Source organism: Aulonocara sp. 'chitande type north' Nkhata Bay, linkage group LG11, assembly GCF_057382095.1.
Source record: "Aulonocara sp. 'chitande type north' Nkhata Bay isolate Kocher_YH1m ecotype deep benthic linkage group LG11, A_spYH_male_GT1.1, whole genome shotgun sequence".
NCBI classification, from domain to species: domain Eukaryota; kingdom Metazoa; phylum Chordata; class Actinopteri; order Cichliformes; family Cichlidae; genus Aulonocara; species Aulonocara sp. 'chitande type north' Nkhata Bay.
The window spans coordinates 14,034,486-14,052,461 of NC_141354.1; the positions used below are offsets into that span (position 1 = coordinate 14,034,486).

The window sequence follows — 17,976 nt, forward strand, 5'->3', positions numbered from 1 at the left end:
TTTCTTAAATATATATACACTTCAATATTTTATATGTGTTTCATGTGTCAGCCAAACATAAATGAGCAACAGCACTGACCTTCAGAGGCCACTGTTACTATAAAGGGAAGTTTGCCCCCTGGTGCATGAAACTATATGTGTGCTACTGTTAATAAATGACCGTGCTGCTCCTCTTTTTCATCAGGTCATCTCGTTGTGCCAGTGAAAAACTGAACAGGAAACACTCACACACGTACAGCAGCGTGCTATTTAACACAGCTGTTTGTTGAAGTGTAATTTCCCATAAAGTTGACACACTTCATTTATGGAACTAACTCAGCCTTACTAACTCAACACAGAATGATGTGGTTAAGAAGAAGACAGGCTGGCTGAAAGACAAATAGCTCTTAAAAAGTTTTAGAGTTTGTTCTTCGGGTCTCCAGACACTGACGGGAACATCCAGTCCAGCAATTACAGTTACACGCTCACAGGCAGATCCTGTTTCTGTTTCAAACTTCAATATCTCACGTTGCATCTGTAACTCTTTCATACCTCTCTAACCTTGAGCAGAGCTGTTTAACATGACAGCAATGCAGAAAAATCCAAATTTAGTACAGGTTCAATATTTAGTGACAAAACCTTTAGGTGCAAATCACAGTCCCTCTCTGTGCTATGCTGCTTAGTTCAGTCACAGCAATCTTTCACTATATTTTTGTTTTGTTTTGTGAACAACAAGGCAAGCATCTCTCATGTTTTGTTTTATGAATATTTATGCACATTATATAAAGTGACTAACCTTGTTGTCCATTTAATACACTATGTTTAATCTCAGTGGAAAAGATTTCCTCTCCAAAGTATGACACCAGGTAATCAGATGGAGAATATTATGTTTACCTGTTAGACTCATCTATGCAGAATAATGCATTTGCTGCAAGAAAGAGTGAGAATTTGCAGCCAAACAGATCAAGATTGAATCCCGGATATTTTTTTTTATCATTTGTTTTTATTCTAATGTACAACTGTACAGCTTATATTGTGTTACTAATGGCACTGATTGTGGTTTTATTCTCTATTGTAAAATGTTCATTTTCTGTTTAATGTGAGACAATGCAGGAAATTTACCCATCACGTTACAAAGAAATGTAAGTGCTCCTTTGCTTTACAGAGCAGAATGTAAAACCTTTTGCTTTGTAAATGAACATCTCAGGAATACTTGCTTAGCAGTCAGTTTGATAACGTATCCTGCAGGATTTAGATGTCTTTGATCCAATACAGCTGATTTAAATGGCAAAATTACCTCCTCAACATTTCTTTAAGTTCTCCAGAGGTCTGGTAATGAACTAGTCATTTCAGGTGTGTTTACCCAGGGTGATATCTAAAACCTAGAGGACTGGAGTTCCCCACCCCTGCTGTAGGCATTCAGTAAATACATGTAAGATAAGATTTTTGTTACATTTGAAGACAAGAACATACTTCTAGTTTTCTGTCATTCTGACTAAATGGGATATAAACATTTTTGCTCCACATCGTGTCACAAGATTCATTGTGGTGTCTATGACCAAAAACCTTCATGTTGCATTTTGACAGGCGGATTAAAGGTTTTAGGGAGGTTACATCTTTTGTAGATTGTAGTGCAAGATGAAAGGGCTGTTTTGGTAAATTAAGTTTTAGAGCTAAAGTCTTTTAAAATGTTTTCAGAAATATGCCAAAGCAACCAAGAAAGACTCATCCACATGTAGGATCTGGGTTTCTCCAGGAGATGGCGCTTTTGTTTATTTTGTGTGTCCCGAGTGGGCCTCAGGATGGCGCAAGATTTCAAGCGTGTTTACCGTCACTCAAACGAAAATGACTTTGGTGTTTAACCCCGTGAACATCGGTAGAAAAATACATCTGTGCAAAGGTTTTAAGCTACCACTTATTTTTCTATATATTGCTAGGAAGATGGGAAATATGTGCAGCAATATGAGCAAACATACATGGAAATACAGTATTTAATTAGGGGGGAAACTGTTTGTACAATTCTAATGAGCTTGAAAGTCAGTTTAGTACCACCTTTATTCTTCATCACAGCCTGAATTCTCTTTGACAAGCTTTCTTGTCATTTCTTTAAGTAGTCTTCAGGAATACCGTTCTGGGCTTTTTGAAGGATATTTGAAGAGATTCCTCGGATGTTGCCTGCCTTTTCTTCTGTTCTGCATCAATATGATCACACGTGCTTCACTATTGAGGTCTAGGCACTAGGGAGGCCACATGACTGATGGTGTTCCCATATTTGTTTTTCTATCCAGATATGCTTTTACTGCACTGACAGTGTGTTTGGGATCATTGTCATGCTGAAAGATAAACCTGTTCGAGTCAGAATCAGACTCTTTCCTAATGGTACTACATGGTGATCAAAATGAAAATGTATACTTTTCGGTGTTCATAATTCCATCAATTTTGACAAGACCAGTTCTTGTGTATAGATTCAATCAAATTATGTGTTTTTGTGACAAGCTTGTCACAAAGTGCCTAAGTGGTTTAACATAAATAAGTAAATAAACATTCCTCTGAAAATGGTCAGGTACAAGGATGGGACTGAAAATGAGAAATCATCCAATGTCCAACAGCTTCAGAAAGCCTGAAGAATTATTACTCAAGACTATTTTATTTATTTATTTTGTATATAAACATTATGTAGGAGTAGGGATAATAGGTATTGATTTATGAATAACTTGACATGAATAACTTAACCTTATAATATACTACAGTATATTTCTAACTAACTACATATCTTATTTTATTTCTTTAACTTTCTCTTTACAGTTCTTTCATTAAAAATGTAATATACTTTAGGCACACGCACGCAGACGCAACCTAAAACACAATTTACCTAATTAACATAATGCATTGTCATAATTCTCTTTATTTTACACAACACCATAGATAGATAGATAGATAGATAGATAGATAGATAGATAGATAGATAGATAGATAGATAGATAGATAGATAGATAGATAGATAGATAGATAGATAGATAGATAGATGGCGCTGTTAGTCCTTATTTCGGATTTATTTCCGATGCTTCATAGCCTTCATAGCCTTTTACCGTAACTATAAGGCTATGTGAGCTAAACAAGTTACAGATTCGTTATGATTCGTCACTTTCATTAAACGACATCCTCTAGACGGAGCAGCTTGCTGTACGATGCTGAAACCAAACACTGAATCTATACTGACGAAATTCGAAAGGGGGTTGTGAAGCATGTGCAAATAACGTCCCTCCTACTGCACTGCAGGGATTTCCCATTTTATGACTGCACGCATCCTGCCTCACGTAGGCTTGTTCTTAGTCTGACATGTGATCTGAAGAAAAGAAGAAAGAACAGAGCTAGCATATTTACGTGTGTGTGTGTTTTATTATTATTATTATTAGTAGTAGTAGTAGTATCATTATGCGGGATACTGTATTTTATTGCATATTGGTCGTACGGTCATAATCGATTAGTCCAGTTTAGAATACCGCCAGTTCTTCATGTATGACTACGTGACATGTCCAGGGCTCCCTACATATCGCTGCATACATCCATATGGGCTCTCTCACACACTAACTGCCCTCCATAGGAGGGCCAGTCTGCAGTCAGATCAATGCACAATCGAGGCCTGCTACCAAAGCGTTTGGCCCTCCATCTAGGGTTGCCAACCGTCCCTTAAAATACGGAATCGTCCCGTATTTAGAAACAAAAGTACACGTCCCGTATTGAGCTAATAAGGGACGCACTTTGTCCTAGTTACTTTGTATGCTTAACTCGCACTTTTGCGATCTAAACCAGCTAGTGCGGGCTCATGAATTGTTCCTATGTAGCCTGTAACAGCTTTATTAAAGCAAATGTGCCCCATTATATTACATCAGAGCCTCGTGTAACCGCTGAGCATCTTGGGACATCGGACCAAAATCTTCATCATTTCATCGCTGGCGTCCTGCCAGCCTCGCTCTTCCTGTCTGTGCATTTCTTTTGATATTCTTATGAATATCACCTTTCATCCTCTACGCCACCCTCGATCCTGCCCTGCGGACAGGCTCTGTGAATAAAGACGTTAACCACACCGACGATTCATTCTTCCGTTACTATGGCAGCGAGGAGAGACCGTGAGCATGTACGCGTTCAGAATGGAGTCCTGACAGAAGATGGCATGACGTCACGTCACCAGGGCGACCAGGCTTCCCGAGTCACGTGTCTAATATAAAAGCGGAAGGCGCCTCGGTGAACTGCGCACACAACTCAAGAAGCATCATCCGTGAGGTAAGCCGCTACACCGCTTTGCTTTTCAGCGCAAGGACCCAACTAACGTCTGACTTTCAAGTATTTTTAAGTATTCAGGTAGAAGAAATGAATTCCGCTCTACTTTCAGTGTTTCACTCCTCTTTCAGGATGTAGCTACGTGACTCGCGGAAGCTGGTGAGCTTATCATCGCCCTGCATCCACGATTCATTAAGTCGGGCACATAAAACGTCGAAGTGGTGCAAAATGAGAGGAAATAGGCCCCACGTGTGCTGCAGGGGTGGTTTATGGTTTATTAAGTGTGTCATTTTTGGCAGGGTTCACGCTTGTATTGTACAGGAAGAGAGGATGCGGCCGTGGCCTTCAGTCTGGAGAGAGGCAGGCTGTTGTGTTATGTGTTCTGTCTGCGCCATTTTTAACATAATGTGGCTTCAATTAAGAAATAAATCCCGAAAAACACGAAAACAATCCCAATTAGACTGCACTGTGAATTATCATGACGTAATTGTCGTGTATTAAGTTTGCTCCATTCATTCGTCTCAGCGGGCAACGTGACATTGGCAGCTCGGAGTGCTGCATCTGCGGAAGTGGATTAGTCTCCATGTTATGTAATCCAATAGAAAAATGAAGCCTATCTCAGAAGCATACTGATCAGTAGAGTTAGGAGGCAGATGCTTGAATGAATATGTCCCGCAGTGATGCACAGGGATGTAGGGACTTGAAGGTGGAGGATGAGTAGATGAAGGTGACGCTACGTGCTTGCTCCTGTCTTCACCATGAAGTCTGTCGACGTTGCGCCATTCTCAGCTGAGCTGTGCGCCTGCAATTACTGCAGCCTACATGAGGCAGAGGCCTCAGAGATGAGCGAATGGACAAAATGAATAAGCTATGGTTTATTTCATGGCAGAGAGAAGGAGGCTGCAACTCCCCCCTCTTGACGGCGCAGTGTCGCATGATTCTGCCGCAGTTTACTCCAGACTGGACTGACCTGTTGATGCAGTTCTCTGCTTAGGAGGCCCGTGTTCTCCTTTAATGGCACAGAAGCATACAGGATACAGTTATTGTTCAATTCGTTATTAATAGAAAAGGTCAGATGGGTTCAGTACAGGAGAATTATAATGAGATCACAAGCGTGAATTCATTATTTTAAACTCCACAGAGAATCGTGATGTTTGTCAATATTTGTGTAGTAATACATTATTTGTGTAGTAATAAATACCACGATGTTGGGTTATTAGTTAAGGTGAACAGTGTTTTTGCTGCTGATTGATTTCATATGCAGGTGTGGTGGGCTACATGCAGATGGAGCCATGGTTGACTGTTGAAGGTCATCCCTCCGGCTAGTGAAGGTCACAGCAGGCCCAGAGCTCCAGTGCTGATACCGATCAGCCAGTAATGCTTCATCTTAGACTCCTTTGTCAGCCTGAAATCATTTATTGAGATTTCAACCATGAAGGGGCACTCACACGTTAGCTCATACTGCTCTACGCTGAAGGTCACAGTATCTTAGGATCCTTAGCAGTCATGCTAAGCACTGTAGTCACACCCTGTGCTGTCAAGAGGCCTTCAGGTGATGTGCATGACCGATGATGACCTGTTCCTTTAGATTTATTTCTTCTACAGAGTAAAGAAATATAGAATTTAAAATTAATGCCGGGGAGTTTAGCTAGTCTCTGCCTGTAACACACGGGACATGCTATCCTGAGGTGGAGTTCAACCATGTAATTACTAAGATGTAGAAAAGCAGGGGCTCATGTGGCCTCTTTGATGTTGGGTGTAAATGTGGGCTTGATTTTCGTGTGCTGTCTGCAGGAAGAACGCTATCAGGCCACGTTAGTCATGCCGGAAAATATTCCCTACCTTGAACCACTCATTTTACACCCAGGTACTTGTGGGTAAAACCCTACCCACATTAAATGACCACATCCTGTAGATGGTGGGTTGTCCCCTCTACTAAAAGTTAGTTTTGCGATGACACAGATTTACAAGTAGCCTTGAGTCATTCTTGAAGCACTTATGAGTCGCTGTTTCTAGATTAATTCAGGTTTTCCATCAAAGGAGTTTAGTGGATTACAGGCTGAGGTTGGTGTGAGTGTCCCACTTGACTGTGCTCTGCAGACGTCTTATCACCCTGCAATCTTTTTTAGGTTGTCTGAGCGAGAAGGAACTCCAGAGTGATTCAGCGCTCTGTGCGTAACTGCCCCCAATTTGAGGAAATAAACTCTTGAAAAATGTAGGAAGTAGAGCGTGTGGATGTAAGATTGCCTCACTTATTCAGCACAGCACTTCTTATGGATATTACAGTTATAATATATGTTATAGTATGTGGATTTTTGCATAACCAACATCTTTTTAAGACAAGCAGAGAACACCGCATCATTTTACCAACGTGCTGTGGCTTAGCTTATGATATAAAAGGAGGCAAAAGACAGGGACTAACACTTAAAAACCAGTCACAAATTAGTGCTGTGAGGACTGTGTGTGTCTGTGATCAGCATAACTGGGATCAAGGAGTCACGTGTCCTTCTGCTGAGTCCTCTGCAGTTTGATACAGCACAGGCTTTACTAATTCATGATGGCCGGTGTGTGCACAAACTCTATACAAGTTTTAGTGGATTACCAAACCATTATAGGCCTCATTGTATTCATCTTATCAAAGCTGGTGTATCTGGTCATAGGAATACACAATTGAGTGCCACTAATTAAATGCCTAATAGAAAAGTAGGTCTTCTAATCGGCCTGTCCCTGTCCACAGAAGGCCGGTATATTAATTACAACACCAAAATACAACAGTAAAATAGTGAAATAGGGGAAAAGCCCTTATTGGAATGGAAATTGCAGTAATAGTATGACTTTTCCCATATAACTTTAACTCTATAGTGCCCAGCAGTGCATAGTGAAAGTGATACGAACATTTTTATGGCGTTCTCTCAGAATAATAACATAATAGTATAGCTCACTGCGACTTGTTTGATTTTTGCAAATCATCCAGAAGCGGCAAGAACAGAAGACATTACCTAATTGGATAGTGCGCCCGGCCTCTGGCCAATCAACCTACTGCAGTGGAAAACCACTGGAGAGAGAGCGAGGGTGTGTCAGGGGGATAGATAGCTGTGGGGGAGGGGTTGCAAAATAAGGGCAAATGAAGGAGGAAAGCCAGAGGAGTTAGTGGGCAGGAAAAGCCCTGTCAGAGTCAGTGAGTTCACTCACTCACTGACAAATCTTTCAGATGGAAGCGCTTCCAATGAATGCACCAAAGCAAACCAAAGAGCGAGAAAATTAGCTTCAGTCTGCCTCCCATGCAGTCAATAGAGTGAGCTGTGTCTCTCCTTCAGCTCCGTCTCTTGTGTGTGAACAGTGTTACGTAGCAGAACATCTGTGCTACCTCAAACTTATGTCCATATAAGGGTTTGTAGCAAGTCCCTGCAGATCGTATGTTGTTCAAAGGAGACATATTTTGAAGAAACACAATCAGTGTTTGTTTTGTCAATCGTAGGTGCTCGACGCTGTAAAAAATGTGCACAGAAGGAAAGAAATGCTGTGTCATTATGCTCCACTCCCCTCTACTCCTTTCACTTACGCGTCCGCTCTCAATTTTGAGAATTTATTTTTTTCCAGCTGCTGATCGTCTTTGTCCTTTTTCTGGTCGAATAGTTATGAGTCATCTCTCTCCCTCAACAGTCCCTCCAGTGCACGTACAGCAAACACTGGAGGGGCCCCTGTTCTGCACCCCCTCTGCATAAACCTGGGTGAGGAATATAGGCCAAAGCCTTGGGGGTTGGGGGAGTCTGTGTCGGTGGTGGTGGGGTTACGCAGACAAATGAGCGCCGACAAATAGAGGGATGGAGGGAGGGTGGTGAATTTTAATGATTAGTTTGGGTGGTGGGAATGAGCAGAGGGCAAATGTGTGGAACTCATGGAGCCAGCAAAAGTAAGGGAGGGATAACAGCTCGAAGTGCAGGTCAGAAGGGAAGGACAACAAGCACGCACCATATGTCCAGCTATTCAGTATGATCTAAGCTTTAATACCATTCATTCTTTTATTCCTTTCACCTGTTCAGAACGATTTTCACCACCAATTTCTTGGAGCAGCCTTGTTCACCTACATTTAGATCAGATCTCAATTTTTTCCCAGTCTTGCATTGACTCCTCAGGTCAGTCTGTCTTTCTGTAAATGCCAAACAGTGTTTGGTGCATCTGCGTGCAATGCATGGTCAGAAAAGTATAGAATGCTTATGTTCCTTCTTTGAACAATTGAATGAGTATCAGCAGATTGGAAGCTGCAGTTACCAGCATATCACCTCTCCGCCCTGCACAGTGCTGTCTTTGTGAGATGTGGCACGTCTGTGCGAGCACTCTTGGGGGGTGGGTAATAACAGACCAGTGCTGTTTGGGCTGACGGTAAATTCAAATGCAATGTCCTCGGTAGATATGCGCAATAAAAACCTGGTGCAATTTAGGCGACCTTTAGTGAAACTATGGTGTTGTAATTGTTGCACAAAAACCTTACAAAGTGTAATGTAATATACCTCACCATTAGCATGATGCAAAGAGTTTTACTGGTTATCATAGTGCTCCTTAAATGGACTACTAAATAGTGATGCATGCAGCCTGATACCAGCGACCTTCATTGTGTCATGACAGAAGTGCCTGCCATGACATGAGTCTGTCTTTAGTATGTGCTCCATCATGCCGTCCTGCAAAGATCTGTCTCCTTGTGAGCGCCCTGCTATTCCATTTTCTATCTTTAGTTCAGTATAAAAGCCTCTTAAAAAGTAAGAGAGCGGCTGTTTTGTTATGGTTACCCGAGGCAGCTGCTCCGTGTTGGAAAAACTTGGAGCAAGAAGAGAGAAAATCGAGGAGGGAAATGAACTGTGAAACAGGCAACAAGGGCAGAGAGAGGTGGAGGGGGGGGACCCTGCAGTGTTTTGTGAATGCACAAAAGGTGAAACCTGAGAACTGCGCGGTCACACTGGACCTTCTCCCTCTCTCTTGTCCCCTCTCCATCTTTTTTTTTTTTTTTTTTTTGTCTTGGTGACCTTGTGTGTGGATGCAAGCAGCAGAACACAAAATGGCCGCTCTTGCCTTCAGCGGACGGTGCTGCAAACATGGAGACAAGAAGTCTAATAACTGAAAGCACTGAGGCCATCACAGGTCGCATCACATCACTGCTGGCAGGCTGTTCGATAAATTGATTCTGACTGGAAACAAATGGTGCCGCTCCTCTCTGCTTTAATGACTACAGCAGATACATCCAGGTGAAAATAATCCAGAGTCTCATGTACAGTTATTTTTGCGTGAAAGAAAGAGAGCGATTATTCATCATAATCTGGCACTCCCTTTATTCTATTTAAAGTGCTCCCACAATGCATTTCACCAGATCCACGACCTGCCCTACTTGCTTGTCAGAGAGACACACACACATTTGTGTAGACACACACACGCTCTCTGTCTCTCTCTCACACACACACACACACACCCGCGCACACACACACACACACACACACACACACACACACACACACACACAACAGATTAGGAGATTACAGTTGTCTAAAATGACGAACAGCCAGTTCCAAGGATAATCCGCATTGCCCTTACTTACTCTACCTGCCCTGCCACTCGCACATATACACACACTTACATGCACATGCTGTCTCACACACACAGCACCAGCATCACCAGCACTGCTTTGATTGTGAACGTGTTATTGGTTGGTGACAAGCTACAGATGGAAACCTCCCATAACCCCCCAACATGAGGTTGCATGAGTTGGGAGACTAATATAGAGAGAGCGAGGACAGCGAAGGAGCTGAAGGGGCGGAGAGGGGAAGCAGAGCTGGTAGAAAAGACAAGAAGGGTGGGACTAGGAGGAGGTGTAGTGAGGAGGAACCAGAGTGTTCCAGTATGAAAGGGAGAGGAAGGTAGAGGGAAAAAGGTCATGCTTCCTCTCTATCAAGTCCCTGCTTGCTCCACATACCTACCTCCTTCCCTTTATATCCCATTGTTGTCGAAACATGTCGCTGCATGAGGTAACACCTCCCTACTCCTGCGGCAGTTGCCTGTACAACACATTTTTTTGGCAGCCTGTATTTTTCCCCTGTTGCCATTAAACACAGTCACACTCTTGCACACTTTCTGGCTTGTGCTATGCTTTCAGTCATCATACCTGGCTCAAAAATGTCATGCAAATTCATGAGCGTTCTTCACAGGTGTTAAGTGTTTTTGCCTTTAGTGCTAATGCATCACAGAGGGCATCCAGGTATTGTGAGATGACAGTTTTTTACAGTGTTGCCTCAATGCTGAAATCACCGAAGGGGCTGATGTTGAAATTTGGGCATTTCAAATCTTTTTAAGATGTTGCATACGACAACATGTAACCTCACTTCACCCCACACGGCCTCCGACTGAGTGGAGAGGACAGAAACAAGTGTGAGGATCAGTGTAAAACGTGGAGGAGAGAAGGAGAGGAAGACAAAAAAGACCATCTGTAAATTCAAAGTGAAATGGATGATAGAGGGTAGCTTGGCACAAATGGATTTGTGATTTATTGCACATGTGCTTCTTTTTGGTTTTGCCTGCTCATTTCCTGTGGTTGTATGAGTGTAAGGTCATGTATTAACTTGCCACAAATTTTTTTTCTTGACTTCCGGTATATTATATTCATTTTGACACTGCAAGCCAACAATATATCTGTCCTTCCTAAAGCTGCTTCATTTTCTTGGGGCTGCACCCTGCCTGACTCTGATGTTTTAAAAATTTTATATATCAGCTATTTTTGGCTGGGTTGACAACATCCATCCATCCATCCATCCATCCATTCGCTTCCGCTTATCCTTCTCAGGGTCGCGGGGGGCGCTGGAGCCTATCCCAGCTGTCATAGGGCGAGAGGCGGGGTACACCCTGGACAGGTCGCCAGTCTGTCGCAGGGTTGACAACAGATGGCATTTTTATCTGCCTTATCTGGGGTTGATGGCTTGCTTGTTATTTTCTGTCATTTGATGTTCAATGTTGTTTAAATTAATTCATTTCAAATGTGATGATTTATTTAATTTTCTTTCTTTTTCTTCCAGGTTACTCCACACTCCCTAAGCAGCAGCCACCATGTCAGACCTCTGTGTTGGAATCAATGGGTCAGTTTGAAACACACACACACACACACACACACACACACACACACACACACACACACACACGGACACTACTAAGATGGGTAAGAGTGACTTCTGGTGGTTACAGTAGGATATCATTGAAGCAAAAACTGGGGCTGGGCAAGCATTGGTGGTTAGTAAAGATGTGTTAAAGAGGAACCAAAGGGCAAATGCACCATAACACCATAACAAATTCATTATTAACAAGTAATAACTGCACAGTAAAGCCTGTTTTGATGCTGAAAGGTTTACTGTGATATTGAATTGAAATTATTAGAAGTAAACACTCTCCATGATTGAGCCACCTCTTCCTTTAGCCATCGTTCAAATTATATTATATTGTGGTTACAGTTTGAGGCTATATTTGTTTTCAGGACTAAAAAAAAGATAATTGTTTTTTTGTTCAGAAATAATTTCATCCACTGTAACATTTCTGTAATATCACAGTCACAGATGTGCTTGTAGTGAGGGACACAATCTGTCTATTTTTGAGTAATTGAAAAAGCATGACATGATGTGGACATATAAGAGTGTAGTGAAAGTTCCTCGTATTAAAACTGTAAAGTGTTGCTGCAGTGGACATGGACTGATCCCATGGGTGCTGTGACATCCTGAGGAAGTTTCCCACTGTTTTCCCATGGCAACTATTCCTAATCTCTCCATCTCTGTCTCTGCAGATTTGGTCGCATTGGCCGCCTGGTCCTGAGGGCTTGCCTTCAGAAGGGCATCAAGGTTGTGGCTATCAATGACCCGTTCATTGACCTGCAGTACATGGTGAGTAAATCTACTGCCTGCTAAGTAGGGCTGTGCAATATGACAAAAATCTCATATCCCGATATAAGACGTTTATCGTCCTGACAACGATATAAATCACAAAAATGCAATATTTTCTGTAAATTCTGTGACTCTCGGGCAACTCGACTTGTGTGAAGTTTTTCCAGCTGGGCGTCCTTTACCTGGATGCGAGTGTTTTAACCGATGCATGAAACTATACATTTTTAGACATAAGTTGTAACGGCCGCCGTTTTCTTTCAAAGTTTAGTCTAAGGTTTATTTTTTAGCACCTAACGGCTCTTTTTTTTTTTTCTTCTCATCCGTAAACTCTCTGCATGCTCTTTCACGTGATTCAGTTTATTTTGAAAAGTCTCAACAGGATCTTGAGCTTTATTGTGAAAGGTTTAGTAGAAAACAAACAAGCGGACAGCGGAGCCACGCCATGGTTTTACCATCATTGTTGCTAACGACAACATGTAAAAATAGGCGCTTGTCCGTGTGGTTATATTAAATATAAGAGAAAGAGAGAACTTTAAGAAATGAATATAGCCACTACAGTGACCATCAAAACGATGAAAAAATATTGCTGTAAACAGCTTATTTTACGACACCACGAAACAAACGATAGCGTAAAATGAAACGATAGACGTTTTTATATCGTCATCCGATATATATCGTTATATCGAACAGCCCTACTGCTAAGTTATCTAAATTATTCAGGCTGTGTAGTATAAATCCATGACATGTTGTCATGTAGGAATGGACGTCTGTTGTTTGGGTGCTAATAGAAAACTTAATCTCTGAAAACTGCCCAGAAAATTCCAGGAGGGTATAGAACGTGTTTGCTTCCTTGTGAAGCACTCCCCATATTAACGTCATCACTGTCATCCCTCCTGCTTCTAGGTTTACATGTTCAAGTACGACTCCACTCATGGCCGTTACCGTGGTGAAGTGTCTGCAGATAATGGCAAACTTGTCGTCGATGGCCAAGCCATTTCTGTCTTCCAGTGGTAAGTAACGACAGCATTAACTGGCCCGTGGCTGTGTTCTGCTACAGAGAGCAGATGTTCCAGTTCAGTTTTTTTTTTATATAAAGCTGCTTCATTTTTCAAAGTAAACATCCAGTGACATTAGAGGAAGAACATCAGCAATCTTCTCTGACCAGGCATGTGATGAGAGTGGGGAAGAGTGTAGACAGGAGCGGTACAAAGCACTGACTATGGCTCCAAGAAAAGTTGCTGCTCTGCAATTGTGGCATATAAAGAAACAGGGAGTGAGAAAAGGGAAGTGAAGAAGAAGTGGTCAGTTCACTATGGGAAGTCCCCCCCCAGCAGCTTGAGGATATAATGACTGCAACAACTGAGGGATGATTGAGGGTCACCTGACCCAGCCCTAGTTATGAGCTTTTGAAAAAGGAAAGTTTTAAGTCTGATCTTATAGAGAGGGTGTCTCTGTCCCAAATCCAAGCTTGGAGCTGGTTCCATAGGAGAGGGCCTTTAGAGCTGAAGGCGCTGCCTCCCATTTTACTTTTAGAAACTCCAGGAACCACAAGTGAGTCTCAGAGCGATATGCCTTGTTGGGATAATATGAGGTTTTTAGGATGTGATGGGCCGCATATTTAGCATTTTGCATGTGAAAAGAAAGACTTTTAAAATCAATTAGCCAGCTGTATGTAGTAATACTCCTGTTTCGAGGGTTTTTTTTGTTTTTTTTTTAGGATAAAATACAGTAACGTGAACCAGGCAAAAGCAAAAGAAGCTGTTTTACAGAGACCTGCCAAATTTAAGGTGATTCTGGACTGATGCAGTTTCTTCTATAACTCTAGTATGAAGCCAGCTGAAATCCCCTGGGGCAGCTCTGGAGCCATATATGTTGTTGAGTCCACTGGAGTTTTCCTCAGTGTTGAGAAGGCCTCTGTAAGTACAAAAACACAGACAAACACAGACAAACGCAATGACATTCCAGGAAATGTTTCGAACCTGCGCTCTCTCTCCCAATCACAGTCTCACATCCAGGGTGGTGCAAAGCGTGTGGTTGTGTCAGCCCCCTCACCTGATGCTCCAATGTTTGTCATGGGAGTTAATGAGGACAAATACGACCCCTCCTCCATGACTATTGTCAGGTAACACAATTTAATTGTTAACCTAAATTTAGCTTTAGAACCTCAAAAGAAACCCTAAATATCATATCTACTAGTATATTGTAAAATAACTAATCGTGTCTGTTGCTCTGTTCATAGTAATGCCTCCTGCACCACCAACTGCCTGGCCCCCCTGGCCAAAGTCATCCACGATAGCTTTGGCATCGAGGAGGCCCTCATGGTAAGTAAGAGTAATTCTATACAGTATCTGAGTATGATAAGCAAATGTAATATTTATGATCTTCTTTTTTAAGTCTTAAAGGTTAATAATGTGTCATGTGATATCTGTAGACAACAGTCCATGCATACACAGCCACACAGAAGACAGTGGATGGTCCCAGTGCCAAGGCCTGGCGTGACGGCCGTGGTGCCCACGCAAACATCATTCCAGCTTCCACTGGTGCTGCCAAGGCAGTGGGCAAAGTCATTCCTGAACTCAATGGGTAAAGACACACATACAAAAGTTTCAGCTGCCTAAGATGGTGTACACTTTAGCCAGTTGTTGAAGAAATGAAGACTGATTAATAAAAAGTGCAGAAATCACTTTTTTGTCCTCTGCCTCCTTCTTTCTGTAGTAAGCTGACAGGCATGGCATTCAGGGTGCCAGTGGCCGATGTGTCAGTGGTGGATCTGACATGCCGTCTCTCCAAGCCTGCTTCATACGCTGAGATTAAGGAAGCCGTCAAGAAGGCCGCCGAGGGACCCTTGAAAGGAGTGCTGGGTTACACCGAGGACCAGGTATTCTATATAAACAGCTGATTTAATATTGTTATCATCGATCTGTGATTTGCTTTACTTTACACTCACGTGGTGTGCTTTGTGTTTGCCAGGTGGTGTCCTCTGATTTCATCGGTGATACCCATTCCTCCATCTTTGATGCTGGTGCTGGCATCTCCCTCAATGACAACTTTGTCAAGCTCATTTCCTGGTGAGTTTTCAGCATGTCCCGTCCAGCCCCTCATAGAAAACAGGAAGTCTGAAGAAAAGATGCTAACTAATTCATTTTCCTTTCCTCCAACCAGGTATGATAATGAGTACGGCTACAGCAACCGCGTTGCCGACCTGCTGCTGTACATGCACTCCAAGGAGTAGGCACTTCCTGTCCACCAAGGAAATCAGCAAAGGGACCACCCCTAATTCATCCTTTACTTCCACCCTTCTCTTTTACACACAAGCCCAACCCATAGTCATAGCATCACAACCATTAGCTCTACTACAGTATATGTAGGCAGCAGCAGTGTCTTTGAGTGTTTATGAGTTATTCTGGTTTTGTTTTATTCTTCTTATAATTCCAAGGCGACTGTTTGGTGAAATTTTTGTGTCCGTGTGCCCCTCTCCACCTCCCACTGCCACCTTAGATGTGTCATTATGACTCAGTACTATGGTAACTACTGTATCCATCGCCCTGTTGGTGTGTTTAAAGGCTTTATCACCAGTAAAAGGAGGAAGCTGAGAGGCAGAACTATTCCAACTCTGCTGAAGGATAAATAAAAGTTGAAAAACCTCATGTTGTCCTGTTTTATGCTTCCAATCAACCAAAACACAACTTGTTTGACTGAAATATGTAATAACAACCATTAACACTGTGATATACAGAATTACTAGAATTACTGTAACAATGATAACAAGAAGATCCATGACATAGCCACTACTCCTGGTCATGACAGCATTTTAAATTAGCTGTTACTGTGATCTTTGGGTATGGACATGCAGAGGAGGGATGGTGGATGCACTCGACAAAAGATCCACACTGAAAATTATCGTGATTTGCTTTGAACTCCAACTTCATATTCAAAAGTTCTGGCAAAAGCAGCTGTGTTTTAATCCACAGGATAATCTTCCAATTTCCAATTTTATTTATAAAACACTTTTAAATACCCAGCAAAGGAAAAAAGTGTTGTACAGAAAATAAGTTAAAACAATAGAATAACAGAAAACAGCAAAATAAATAAATAAAACACATAAAACATAAAATTAAAACAGCCCTATATTAAAACAAAAACAAGATAAAACAGCATAGAATCACCTAAAAACAACTGAAATAAAAACCAACATCTCACATGAGTCAAATTCAGGGTAAAGAGGTGGGTTTTCAAGAGTGACTTAAAAACAGGTAAAGAACTGGCCTGTCTAATCTCTAAAGGAAGCTCGTTCCACAGTTTTTGAGCTGCTACAGCAAAAGCACGATCCCCTCTAAGTTTATGCCCAGTCCTGGGTACATTCAGGAGCAGCTGATCAGCTGACCTGAGAGAGTGGGGTGGGTGTATAAGGCTGTAGCAGCTCAGAGAGATACAATGGGGCTAGGCCATGGAGAGCTTTAAAAGTAAATAAAAGAATTTTAAAATGAATCCCAAAAGAAATGGGCAGCCACTGAAGTGAAGCTAAAACAGGGGAAATGTGCTCAAACTTTTGAGTGCCAGTTAAAAGACGAGCTGCGGCATTTTGCACCCTCTGTAGATGACTAATATATGATGCGCTGACCCCAATATAAAGTGCATTACAGTAATCCAGCCGAGTGGTAACAAAGGCGTGGATCACTGTCTCAAAGTGCTGCCGTGAAAGAATTGGCTTTATTTTTGCCAGCTGCCTGAGGTGAAAGAAGCTAGATTTTACCACTGCCTTAATTTGATTATTAAACTTCAGATCACAGTCCACTTTGACCCCTAGGTTTGTGACAGTTGGCTTAACATACTGGGCCAGGGAATCTACATACACATTGGGGGTCTCAGTGGGGCTACCAAAAACCATCACCTCTGTCTTTTTATCATTGAATTTTAAAAAGTTAACAGACATCCAAGTCTTAATGTCATCGAGACACTGAAATAATGGCTGTGTAAGGTATCTGCCTTTTTTCTTTAGAGGGACATAGATCTGACAGTCATCAGCATAAAAGTGGAAAGCAATGCCATGCTTTCTCAGTACAGAACCAAGAGGAAGCAGATATAAAGAGAAGAGGAGGGGGCCTAGAACTGAGCCCTGTGGGACACCACACAAGAGGGGAGCGGAGTACGACACATAGTCACCGAGGCTGACACAAAAAGTTCGCCCTGCCAAGTAGGACCTGAACCACTCCAGTGCTGTGCCCCTAATGCCCACCCAGTCCTCCAAACGAGAGAATAAAATGGTATAATCCACGGTATCAAACGCAGCTGTCAAATCTAAAAGCACAAGAACAACACAGTCCCCAGCATTAGTCGCTAAAAATATGTCATTAAAAACTTTTAAAAGGGCTGATTCAGTGCTATGAAAGGGTTTAAAACCAGATTGAAAACCTCGAGAATTTTGGAAAGAAAAGGTAGGTACTTCATGCATGTGTCTTAAAGGCAACCCCCTAGCGCGCACACACACACAGATGTGTTTAGATGCTCTTGTTCTTCAATGAACTGTGCACAAGTCAAGTATATAAATCATATTTGATTCAGATTTAACAACAAAAGTATGAGTTGATTTAATTCACACGAGAGAATCGTGGATGCAGATAATATCCACTCTAGATCGTAGGTTACAACTTTGAAGCGTCACAAGTTCAAACCTGCTCAGTTTGATCCTGACTTGATTGTCATGCTTAAATGTTTCTACTCGTGCTCTGTAGAATAGAAACAGCTGTTCTACAGACACTGAGATGTAAACATGGGCTTCTTAACTAATAAGACAATAGCCATTTTTTGT

General features: G+C 42.0%; 1 protein-coding gene across 1 annotated transcript; it reads left to right on the forward strand.

Annotated features, from left to right (window-relative positions):
- The first annotated feature begins 4,174 nt into the window (after positions 1–4,174).
- On the forward strand, positions 4,175–15,812 carry gapdhs (glyceraldehyde-3-phosphate dehydrogenase, spermatogenic). The gene is made up of 11 exons (XM_086310686.1): positions 4,175–4,263; positions 11,316–11,375; positions 12,071–12,167; positions 13,071–13,177; positions 13,993–14,083; positions 14,171–14,289; positions 14,407–14,488; positions 14,599–14,750; positions 14,883–15,045; positions 15,138–15,235; positions 15,330–15,812. The coding sequence occupies exons 2-11, from the start codon at positions 11,347–11,349 to the stop codon at positions 15,397–15,399; spliced, it is 1,008 nt and encodes a 335-aa protein (XP_086166812.1). The 5' UTR covers positions 4,175–4,263; positions 11,316–11,346; the 3' UTR covers positions 15,400–15,812.
- Positions 15,813–17,976: the final 2,164 nt, after the last annotated feature.

Bases quoted from the DNA above. Each gene is read 5' to 3' on its own strand.
- gapdhs (XM_086310686.1), top strand. From the start codon at position 11,347: ATGTCAGACCTCTGTGTTGGAATCAATGG. The intron at 12,168-13,070 runs GTGAGTAAATCT...TCCTGCTTCTAG, and splicing joins TCATTGACCTGCAGTACATG to GTTTACATGTTCAAGTACGA. The intron at 15,236-15,329 runs GTGAGTTTTCAG...TCCTCCAACCAG, and splicing joins TTTGTCAAGCTCATTTCCTG to GTATGATAATGAGTACGGCT.